The sequence below is a fragment of the Garra rufa genome, chromosome 1, assembly GCF_049309525.1.
Source record: "Garra rufa chromosome 1, GarRuf1.0, whole genome shotgun sequence".
In the NCBI taxonomy this organism is placed as follows: domain Eukaryota; kingdom Metazoa; phylum Chordata; class Actinopteri; order Cypriniformes; family Cyprinidae; genus Garra; species Garra rufa.
The window spans coordinates 25,147,730-25,160,295 of NC_133361.1; the positions used below are offsets into that span (position 1 = coordinate 25,147,730).

General features: G+C 36.4%; 1 protein-coding gene across 1 annotated transcript in view; it reads right to left on the reverse strand.

Annotated features, from left to right (window-relative positions):
* The window catches only part of arhgap44a (Rho GTPase activating protein 44a), a 54,731-nt gene that overhangs the window by 35,607 nt on the left and 6,558 nt on the right, over positions 1–12,566 (reverse strand). The window contains exons 2-14 of the mRNA XM_073829498.1: positions 12,404–12,435; positions 10,381–10,423; positions 10,172–10,291; positions 10,009–10,085; positions 8,475–8,586; positions 6,796–6,872; positions 6,595–6,712; positions 6,354–6,422; positions 6,181–6,262; positions 5,907–6,034; positions 3,589–3,700; positions 3,118–3,199; positions 763–843 (exon numbers count right to left, since the gene is read on the reverse strand). Of these exons, the coding sequence (XP_073685599.1) occupies positions 763–843; positions 3,118–3,199; positions 3,589–3,700; positions 5,907–6,034; positions 6,181–6,262; positions 6,354–6,422; positions 6,595–6,712; positions 6,796–6,872; positions 8,475–8,586; positions 10,009–10,085; positions 10,172–10,291; positions 10,381–10,423; positions 12,404–12,435 (1,133 nt within the window). The remainder of the gene's footprint in view (positions 1–762; positions 844–3,117; positions 3,200–3,588; positions 3,701–5,906; positions 6,035–6,180; positions 6,263–6,353; positions 6,423–6,594; positions 6,713–6,795; positions 6,873–8,474; positions 8,587–10,008; positions 10,086–10,171; positions 10,292–10,380; positions 10,424–12,403; positions 12,436–12,566) is intronic.

The following is a 12,566-nucleotide window of genomic DNA, read 5'->3' on the forward strand; positions in this document are numbered from 1 at the left end:
TTGCAATATACACCTTACTTTTTTTCCCATTTGTAAATTCTATGGGTCTGGTTTTCAGTTTCATCCGCGTCCAGCTATTTTCAGCTGTACGAAACAGCTACGTAGTTTTGCTGCTTTATATTGCAAATTAGTGTGTCTTACCAAATTATTATAATGTATTACCTTAATTATGATACATTGGTTCGTAGTACAAACAGTTGTTACTCACTATTTTCCTATAGCGGATAATGAACCGGAAGTCTTACCCATAGGCTTACTTCCGCATAGAAGAAAAAGGTGGATAGGCTAGAGGTAGAGACATGGCGAATATTTACAAGATTTGATAGCTAAAATTGTAAATAAAAAGCATAATCAGTATGAACAGACATCCTTATTTTCTTAAACGAAGCTTGGTTTGAATTTAATTCTAGATTAATAATGTATTATTTATTGTGCGGCTTAGTCTTTGGCCAAATCAAGTCAGGCCGAAATGAAAGGCTGAATTTGTTTTTGCCAGAGACAGCGTCTGTATAGTTGGCACGCTAAACAGGTTAGAATGAAGGACATTTTCAAACTCAAAAATATTCTGAGTAGGACTAATGAACTCTGATTATTTCAGAAACATGCCCACTTCCTGTCAGTGAAGGAACCACCGCATTGGTCATGATATGACAGAGATTTGACACTCCTCTCCTCTAATGAGCTCTGGCATTCATGACTCAGTCAAACACAAAGGCCTTGTCAGAAATAACAAATAATAAGTAAATAACAAGTGCCGCACACCTGAAGTTGTTCAGATTGTCTGCTGGTAGTTTCTCACATGTACACAAAAGGTCTTGGAGCCTTTTATCCATATCTTGAATACTAGAGAAAGACACACAAAGAGATGCATTAAGACACAGTACATGAATTTACTGCTATATGTTCACTTTTTTTCTTTTGTCCACAGTTAAGTTTCAAATATGGGAATTTTTCTTACAAAAATGCATTGATTTGCTTCAGGTCTTTATTGACCCTCTGGAGCTGTGTGGAGTATTTTTATGATGGATGGACGCACTTTATTGGACTATCAAATCTTAAACGCCATTCACCGCCATTATAAATCTTAGAAGAGACAGGACATTTTTTAATATAACTCCGTTTGTACTGTCTGATAAAAGAAAGTCATATACAGGTGCTGGTCATATGATTAGAATATCTTCAAAAAGTTGATTTATTTCGCTAATTCCATTCAAGAAGTGAAACTTGTATAATGTATACATTCATTCCACACAGACTGATATATTTCAAGTTTATATTTCTTTTCATTTTGATGATTATAACTGACAACTAATGAAAACCCCAATTCAGTCTCTCAGAAAATTTGAATATTACTTAAGACCAATAAAAGAAAGGATTTTTAGAAATCTTGGCCAACTGAAAAGTATGAGCATGAAAAGTATTAGCATGTACAGCACTCAATACTTGGGGCTCCTTTTGCCTGAATTACTGCAGCAATGCTGCGTGGCGTGGAGCGGATCAGTTTGTGACACTGCGCAGGTGTTATGAGAGCCCAGGTTGCTCTGATAGTGGCCTTCAGCTCTTCTGCATTGTTGGGTCTGGCATATCGCGTCTTCCTCTTCAAAAATACCCCATAGATTTTCTATGGGGTTAAGGTCAGGCGAGTTTGCTGGCCAATTAAGAACAGGGATACCATGGTCCCTAAACCAGGTACTGGTAGCTTTGGCACTGTGTGCAGGAGCCAAGTCCTATTGGAAAATGAAATCTGCATCTCCATAAAGTTGGTCAGCAGCAGGAAGCATGAAGTGCTCTAAAATGTCCTGGTATACAGCTGCGTTGACCTTTGACCTCAGAAAACACAGTGGACCACTATTGAACACCAGCAGATGACATGGCACCCCAAACCATCACTGACTGTGTAAACTTTACATTGGACCTCAAACAACGTGGATTCTGTGCCTCTCCTCTCTTTCTCCAGACTCTGGGACCCTGGTTTCCAAAGGAAATGCAAAATTTACTTTCATCAGAGAACATAACTTTGGACCACTCAGCAGCAGTCCAGTCCTTTTTGTCTTTAGCCCAGGCGAGACGCTTCTGACGCTGTCTGTTGATCAAGAGTGGCTTGACACAAGGAATGCGACAGCTGAAACCCATGTCTTGACTCCAGCTGCAGTCCACTCTTTGTGAATCTCCCCCATCTTTGAATGGGTTTTATTTCACAATTCTCTCCAGGGTGCGGTTATCCCTATTGCTTGTACACTTTTTTCTACCACATCTTTTACTTCCCTTCGCTTCTCTATTAATGTGCTTGGACACAGAGCTCTGTGAACAGCCAGCCTCTTTTGCAATGACCTTTTGTGTCTTGCCCTCCTTGTGCAAGGTGTCAATTGTCGTCTTTTGGACAACTGTCAAATCAGCAGTCTTCCCCATGATTGTGTAGCCTACAGAACTAGACTGAGAGACCATTTAAAGGCCTTTGCAGGTGTTTTGAGTTAATTAGCTGATTAGAGTGTGGCACCAGGTGTCTTCAATACTGAACCTTTTCAGAATATTCTAATTTTCTGAAATACTGAATTGGGGTTTTCATTAGTGGTCAGTTTTAATCATCAAAATTAAAATAAATAAACACTTGAAATATATCAGTCTGTGTGGAATGAATGTATACATTATACGAGTTTCACTTCTTGAATGGTATTAGTGAAATAAACTTTTTGAAGATATTCTAATTATATGGCCAGCACCTGTACACCTAGGATGGCTTAAGGGTGGGTAAATCATGTGGGCATTTGCATTTTTGGGTGAACTATACCTCAATAATATTTCTCTATAGCTCGTTTAGAAAGCAAGTTTTTGACCACTTCTTCAGCTTTTCAGGATGGACTTAGCTGGTCAGCCTGAGAGACTAGGATAAACCAACGATGTATTTTAGTTTTGTTTTTGTTTTTCAGCACAGGAAACGTCTTAAAGACATACTGGAGATAAGCAAATGCTCTAAAAATACATCTTCCAGATGAAAACACCCACATCAAATAGACGTCTCTGTGATGTACGTTTACTATCAGTGTTTTGGGACCAAGCAAATGTATCTGAAAATGGCAAACGGCACTGGGTAATGCAGTGTGTATCATGGATACTTACTTTGAGGCTTGAATCCATTCATCATAGAGTTCAAAGGTCATTAGAGGTTCAGGAAGTTCACGAAGATAAGACTTCAGCGCTCCTGAGGGAAGCAGATGAGGAAGGAAAGAGGTCAAAGGGAAGAAGAAGAAGGAGAGAGGCAGGGACATGGTGAAAGAGGGAGGCACAGCACGTGTGATAGGACGTGACTGGAGGTGTGATATTCTATGCATGAAATACTAAAGGGAAGCCTGACAAATGAGCTGTCAAAAGTTACAATCAGCGCGTACCGCCTGTCAGCTGTGGCCCCCCTACCTGGCGGCTACTGGGTCACACTTCAGGCCCAGTGTAATGAGATCAAATTAACCTAGGAGAGAATTTAATGCGAACTGCCTCGGGGTCTGAGACTTTGTAGCTGCGAGTCACTAAAAGGACACTGTGGGTAGATCAGTGAACATTTTACAGGCTCACAGAAGAGAGGCAGATGCTCACCTGCGATGGCATGTGGGTCGGCAGAGTACTCCTGCACATCCAGAACCCCGCAGTCCAGTGACGCCTTAAGTTTCTTCAGCTTGGAGGCCGAAGGAGCCACCCGGAATAAACCCTAAAGTGACAGAAAGAGTAAAATCAAGACCTTTTTGGCCATAAAATTCCAAGCCCTGTCACAAATGGCATTCTTGGTCCTTGTGGTTCTCAACCTGGAGGGGCTACTAGGGGGTCTCAACAAACTTAAAGGATTAGTTCACTTCCATAATAAAAAGTTTCTGATAATTTATTCACCCCTATGTCATCCAAGATGTTAATGTCTTTTTCTTCAGTCGAAAGGAAATTAAGGTTTATGGGGAAAATATAGTGGACTTCAAGGGGGGATCAACAGGCTGAAGGTCCAAATTGCAGTTTTAATACAGCTTTAGAGTGCTCTACATGATCCCAGCCGAGGAATAAGGGTCTCATCTAAGGAAACGATCGGTCATTTTCTAAAAAAATAAAAATGTATATACTTTTTAACCACAAATGCTCGTCTTGCACTAGCTCAACCTCAGAACTACCGACCCAGTGTTTACAAAACAAACAAAGATAGTCAAATGCCCTTTACAAAAAAGACAAAACAACGATGTTGGACGATTTTAAAGTTGAAGGAGAAAATTAGATTTTTTTTGCCCAACCCTACCTTTTTGAACAGAAGTACACAGATGAAGATCTAACCGCACGTGACCTTTCCAACGTGATTATGTAATGCGTAAAGTCGTGGGTATGACGAGATTTGCATTTGTGGTTAAAAAGTATATATATATATATATATATATATTTTTTTTTTTTTTTTAAATATTTTTAGAAAATGACCAATCGTTTTGCTAGATAAGACCCTTCTTCCTCAGCTGGGATCGTGTAGAGCCATTTGAAGCTGCACCTAAACTGCAATTTTGATCTTTAACTTACCCCATTGAAGTCCACTATATATAGAAAAATCCTGGAATGTTTTCCTCAAAAACCATAATTTCTTTTCAACTGAAGAAAGAGAGACATGAACATCTTGGATGACTTGGGGGTGAATAAACTATAAGGACAATTTTATTCTGGAAGTGAACTAATTGTTTAAGCAAGATAACTAAAAATGTATTTAAATTAATTAGTAATGAGTAAGTTCAGGTAAATTTTCCTGTTTTATGTAGTAAGTATATTAATATCAGTGCACTGTACTAACAGTATACCCGTGTACTATTTAAAAAACAATAATAATACATGTTTTTTTAAATCAATATATTAATTATATGACAAAGGTTTACAGAAAAGTGTATATTATAATTAGAGATGCAACTCACCTTCTTAAATAGCTAAATTATTAAAAATATATTATATATGTGTGTGTGTGTGTGTACCTGGTATTCATCACGTTGTGGGGACCAAATGTCCCCACAAGGATAGGAATACCAGTAGATTTTGACCTTGTGGGGACATTTCTTAGGTCCCCATGAGGAAACAGGCTTATAAATCATGCACAATGAGTTTTTTTGATGAAGTAAAAGTGTGCACAATCTCCTGTGAGGGCTAGGTTTAGGTGTAGGGTAGGTGTAGGGTGATAGAAAGTACGGTTTGTACAGTATAAAAACCATAATGTCCCCATAAAACATGTAAACCCAACATGTGTGTGTGTGTGTGTGTGTGTGTGTGTGTGTGTGTGTGTGTGTGTGTGTGTGTGTGTGTGTGTGTGTTCCCTCCTGAAAAAAAGAAAGAAACAGAATTTACAATGGTTTTACTGGTTATAATGGGAATTATACTGGTTTTTAATGGAAACTATAATGGTGCCTCTACTTGTAATTGGCCACCTTCTATTAGTGGCTTGATAAAACCACTTAATCCTAATGAAAACCACACTACAGAAAACCATTTTGTTAATGGTTTTAATGTTTAAAAGTTGATGGTTTGTAATGTTTGTAATGGTAGTTGTAGTGGAATTAGAATTTCTAATTAGAATTTCTGTTATGGTTTCTATTGTTTTTTTTCAGCAGGGTTTTTATTGTTTGAATTTCTTAAAATTTGGAAGCTGAGATATTGTTCTTCACCAAAAGAGCACCATCGCTTATCAGGTGGATATTTGCAAAGGGTCAATTGAACTTGATTATCCATCAAGGTAAAATCACAGGGATCTTTCCAGAATATTTCAATTTATCTTCAGCATAATGTATATAAACAGCATCTGCTGTTAATTGCCACAGACGACAATTTCAACTCGTCCCCCAGTTTGCAGAAACAAACTGCGTTTCCAGGTATAAATATGCCATTTTGTGTTATTTCTCATAGTCTCGTACCTCTTCCTGCATGCCACATTCGAGCAGCATGGTGACGCACGCCTCAATAGGGAACGCAATCTCCCTGCCACTGATGGCTAGATGTTCCTCTAAGGCCTTTCCGTACGATGGCTTCTCTATCCAGGCCTCTGAAACACATCAAGGCGGACGTTAAAACACAGGCTCCTCAAAGCTACTGAAACAAGTTTACTGACAGACCCACACATGCACTTGAAAGTCAGCACTTAACCAAACTTATACGCTCAGACATTAAAGTGGAAGTGGAGAGTCTCACCCTGGTGAGCTTTGATCTGTGGCAGCACACTCTGTAGAATCTCCAAAGACTTCCTGTGATACTCCGCCTGAACCTCTATGAGCTACAGCGAGACCAGTAAGAGGACAAATGCATGTTGTAAACTATTCCAACCAAAATTACACACTTCACCTTCAGTACCCAGAAGTACTTGCCGTTTGAAAGTAGTTTGCATAGTCTATTTCTTTGGCCACAAAGTTGTACATGTCCGCTGATAACTGGTCCTACAGAGAGAAAGACATGTACAGCATCAGAAATATTTCAAATTTCTAATAAAAAAAGACAAACATTTTGAGATTTTTGACACATTTGAGTAAGAATAACATGCTAGCTTTGCTTCACATTTAGCTTATTTTTTTAATTAAATTCGGAAAAAAAAGCGAGAAGAAGCGTCACCCTGCAGATCTCCATCCGATTGGCCGTCTCCTCCATTTCTTCTCTCAGGGAATCAGACTTGGCTCCGCCTGGCTGCACATTAGTAGGGTGACTTGAAGACTTTGATGATTGTTGCCACCTAGAGGTCAGGAGGACCAATGACACTTTCAGAGCACAACTTAGGTAATGCAGAAGAATCAACAGTGATATTATAGTCCATACCGTGTCCTTGCAGAATCCATGTCCAGGACGAGTTTGGCTAAATGTTTTCGCTGTTTCTGAATGTTTGGAATTTCTACCTGAACAGCAAACCATATGAAAGGAATTAAGCAATACAGCCTTCATGCACAAAAAATAACAAACCCTATAAAATCTACTGTATCATATTTAATAAGCATATTTGATACTCTAAGGCCTTTAAAATATCAACATAATCAAAACTTTTGATTGTGTACAGCAGGAAAAAACCTGCTGTTCACAATCTACTACAGGTCTTTTGTCATCTGATTCATAGTTTATACTTTTTCAGCAAATTAATCCCTTTTAATTGTAAAAATGTATCTAATCTTTATAAAGTAGACAAAAGAAAGACTTTTTCATTGTTATTAAAATTTTAAGATGAATAGTTACTGCACTGAAATAGGTTTACTTGATTAGCCATACTTTTTTTTTTTTTTTTTTTAAATCATGTTAAAATGTATGAAATGTGACCGTGGACCACAAAACAGTCATAAGGGTCAATAAATAATAATTTTGTTAATTGTTAATGTTAATAATAATTAACAATAATTTTGATGTATGGTTTGTTCGGATAGGATAGCATTTGGCCGATACACAACTACTTGAAAATCAGAAATTTGAGGGTGCAAAAAATCGAAATATTGAGAAAATCACCTTTAAAAAGTTCTTAGCAATGCATATTACAAATCAAAATTTAAGTTTTGATATATTAACGGTAGGAAATTTACAAAATATCTTCATAGAACATGATCTTTACTTAATTTCCTAATGATTTTTGGCATAAAAGAAAAATAGATAATTTTGACCCATACAATGTATTTTTGGCAACTGCTACAAATATACCTGTGCTACTGAAGACTGGTTTTGTGGTCCAGGGTCACAAATATGACATTAACTTTGAGCAACTTTGATCTCTCAATCATTGTATTAAATTGCAAGTCATTCCGTGTAAGATCAACCAAATTTTGATGTTGTTAATATTTTTTTTCTGTATAGAATAACAAAGATAAATAGTGATGAATAAGCCAAAATATTAAATGTCACAGATGTATATTTACTGAGTAATCCACTATTTTGAAGAGCGGGGTCAAATGACAATTTCCACCTGAGATTTGGAGCCAATTTACAGGGGTGTAAAAATGACTTTAAAAAGCTGGCAGAATCATCATTTTATTTTTACACAGAAATGGGTAGGTCTATTAGTAAAATCAATTGACTTTAGCAATCTTTGTTTCATTATATGCTAAAAGTGACAGTTCAAAAATGTCAAAAAAGCACTTCTTGTGTTTTTTGCCTCAGGCTTGCATGTCTGTAACTCAAGAAGTATTAAAGATTTCTTAATATCCTTTTAGAATCTGGTTCCTTCCAAACGTTCCATTTGGTAACTTTATTTTAAAGGCACTTGATGATTCAATCCCAGATATATGGAAATCTTAATGTGTAAACTGGACAATCAAACACATTTTCAGTGATTAAAAGCCAAAAAGGGTCATTTTGCATACAGCTTATACCTTTTTTGTCTAAAGATTTAATAATCCTTTTAATTAAAAAAGGTTTTCTCACTATTATTTCATATGATAGGTACGACATGGTTACATGCACATGATTAAGGATATACAACATGTAGGACATCGTAACTTTGACAAGAGAAACATGCTCACCTCAGCCAGCACATACAGAGGCTCCACAACATCTCTTTCAATCTGTAACTCAAAGACGAGAAGCTCTTGGGCCAACTTCTCCTCTGTATCACCACAGAGCTTCAGCATCTTACTGCAGAAGGAGACCACAGGTTAGTCAATACAGTCAGGCAAACCAGGACTGCATCCTACAAACTTCTCATTGACTGTCACAAAATAAGTCAGGAGTGTGAATGTGAGCTGTTAACATGACCTCATTAGCCCCTTCTGGTAGGTTTTAGTAATTACATCATCAAAAAAAAAAAAAAAAAAAAAAAAAAAGAAATTACATGACCTGGCTTCAAAAAGCATTTTAATTCTTCTTAAATAAAGTAAATGCACATTACCACTACCTATTGTGCTGGATGACAACTGAGTCTAGGTTTGTAAGGATTTGTAACATTCGTTGATTGACCCTTGCAAGGCCTGTTCCGAATAGAACCCATCTTGGAAAACCTTTGTGTGACCCTGACCACTGTAGTGTAACAATTCTAATACACAAAGAATTCAAAGAATTCAGTGGTCAGTGTGAGAGAATTGTACTTAAAGCACCTAATTTTAACAGCTCTAATACAAGATTCACAACTTTGTATGGTCTTGTTAAGCAGACAAAAACATAAACATGATGAATAGGACATGTGGCTTTGCTTGGTTAAACAACATACTGCTGTTATCACTTAGGGTGTACTCACTTTTGACAATAATGGCTGCGTTTTGAATTATTTTCAGAGGACAGTATCTATACTGCAATACAACACAATGACTACTCTAAAATATATCCAAGTTTCATTTCTAGTTTTATCCCTTGAGAAGATATACTAAAATTGTTGCTGAAATGTGAGGGGTGTACTCACTTTTGTGAGATACTGTTAGTGATATAACTGAATCTGAACATATATACTTTTTTGGCATCAATTCCTCAGCTCATCCTGAGGCCATTTGTATTGCTATTGCTTTTTGTGTGTGTGTGCACTGATGTCCCATCTGTTAATTTCCTTTTATAAATGTTAAGTTTACTAAAATTTTTAAGTTTACTTAAATTTTCAATTTACTTGAGAAGCAAAATTACTTCCTGGAAGACAATAAAATATACCTGCCAGCCAGGAAAAATACACTTTTTTTTTTTTTTGAAAAATGACATTTTGTCAAAATTAAATTTACTTCAAACAGGAGTAAATATCTGCCAGTGGTATAACAAAAACTTAATTTAAAGTTAAAACAACTATTTTTCTTACTCCCAGGCAGATTTTTCCTTTTATTCCAGTAAACAAGACTTAACATCTTATGTAATTTTCTTTTTCAAGTAAATGTATCTTGCTGTAAGAATGTTTAGATATTTGTACTGGCAAACGAGACGAAACAAATACTGAGAAAATATTAGGAAAATCACTTTTTGCAATGTGGGTTAAAAAGTATAATTCTTCATTGTTGCCCAATCGATTGTAAATTACAAAGCAGCCCAAGGGAAACATTTAGACAAATCTGGTTAGACATCGAAATACAAAGACAAACTCACCCAAGAAGAGAGTCGTCTCCTAACACAGCTGCTCCCTCAACCATACATTGAGCAAGTATCGTCAAGGGCAACTTTTTCTGTTTAGGGAAAATCGATATTTATGAGTGTAATTAATTGCAATGGAAAAAACAAGTATCTGCTGTAGGTTTGAGAGCTGACGTACCGAGGGAGATTTGACGGATCTCTTGTCTACATCGGTGCCTTGTTGTCCCTGCAGACAGGCGGTCAGCTTCTTATGTGTGCTATGAGAGACCTGCTTTACCAGGTCTAAACGCTTCTCCACCTGATCATAAAATAAACACGTTTGAATCATATGAACAGTGTAGATATAAATCACAGTAGATGAATACATACAGCATGTGTAGTTCTCACCTGCAGCAGGTCATCACTCAGTACCTCTGTTTTTTCTGCCCTGTAATATCAGAGAGAAGATGAATTTAGGGGTTGCACTAGGATAATTTTGCTAAACACACTTTATGGGAGCACCTCTATCAAGGGAATGTCTATAAATCCCTTCAGTAATTAATTAAACACAAGGTATTTAAGACTTATACGCAAAAACACATGCACAGCAGATTTTTGAAAGCAACCTTATAAAGTGTGGTAATTAATTTGAGTTGAAAAAATGGTTGAAAAAAGTTCAAAATCTGATCAAAATCTTATAGAAGATGAATTTGTTCTGACACAGTTTAACTCTGAGTTCTTGTCATATTTTATTACCCTTTTCTAAACTATAACATAATAAAACTCTGATAATGTGAGAAATGCAGGCCAGATGAAAAAAAAGTACCACAAAAATAATGTAACCCATTACTTTCCATTCCAACTATTAAGCACCAGCTACTAAAGCAAGATTACCACTGGATCTTCCTTTACAACATTCTTTCATTTGATACCAGGCCATCAAATTAATCTGAGAATATGTGACCCTGGACCACAAAACCAGTCATAAGGTAAAATTTTACAAAACTGAGACGTTTACAACATATGAAAGCTCAATAAATAAGCTTTTTATTGATGCATGGTTTGTTAGGATAGGACAATATTTGGCCGAGATACATCTATTTGAAAATCTGGAATCTGAGGGTGCAAAAAAACAAAATACTGAGAAAATCACCTTTAAAGTTCTCCGAATTAAGTTCTTAACAATGCATACTACTAATCAAAAATTACATTTTGATATATTTACAGTAGGAATTTTACAAAAAATCTTCATGGAACATGATCTTTACTTAATTTCCTAATGATTTTTGGCATAAAAGAAAAATCAATAATTTTGACCCATACAATGTATTTTTGGCTATTGGTACAAATATACCCCAGCGACTTAAGACTGGTTTTGTGGTCCAGGGTCACATATCATAAAAATAAGTCCCCATATAAGTGGCTGAATGAGAGAGTCAACATCTTTGAGCATTTCAAGCTTGGGAGACAAACTTTGCACAAATGAGCGGAGAGTCGACTCCACCCCCTTCTCCAGCTCACATACATTCATGAGCTATGAAAATCAATAAAACCACCTTTGACAATCCCCTATGAATGCGCCATATTGAACTCTGGCCGTTGCATATTCATAATGAATCACAGCGAGGATGCAGAGCAGGTTCTGTTTCTGGTGAGCCTCAGATAAGCAGCATGACCCATATGGCGCTCACATACATACAGAAGAGAAGGTTGCCATGGCAGCAAATGCCGAATGCGAATGAAAATAGACACCAGCACATCTCCTTCCCATCCACGATGACTGCGACTTGTTAAAGTGTAAAAGAGGGTCTTGATGTAGAAAGTGGTGCATTTTATATCTGAGGCAGAGACAGCACCGTGCATGTTTAAAGGAAAAGAGGTAATTTTAGAACAATGATGTAATTTGCAAGACTCTACAAAGATGGAAAACTGAATCTTTGCTATAATTAAGTACTGTAAATACGCTTTGACCTTCTTGAAAAGCCTGACAATAAATACTAAATGACACAAACATTTCGTTAGGCTGCATTGAACAACTAAGTAGTTAATTGATGATATCTATGTAATGTAATTTAATTTTTTTATTAATTTTTTTTTATTTAATTTCAGCTATATATCATAATTATGTGTGGGACCCTGGACCACAAAACCAGGGTATATCTGTAGCAATAGCCAAAAATACATTGTATGGGTCAAATTTATCGATTTTTCTTTCATGCCAAAAATCATTAGGATATTAAAGGAGTAGTACACTTTCAGAACAAAAATCTACAGATAATGTACTCCCCCTTGTCATCAAAGATGTTCATTTCTTTCCTTCTTCAGTCGTAAAGAAATTATGTTTTTTGAGGAAAACATTTCAGGATTTTTCAGCATTTAATGGACCATTGACCATATAATGGAAAATTTTAATTTTTTTTTTAGAAAATAACCAATTGTTTTGCTAGATAAGACCCTTCTTTCCTCGGATGTGATTGTTTAGAGCCTTTTGAAGCTGCATTTTGGAAGTTCAAACACAGGGGCACTATAGAAGTTCATTATATAGAGAGAAATCCTGAAATGTTTTCCTCAAAAAACATAATTTCTTTATGACT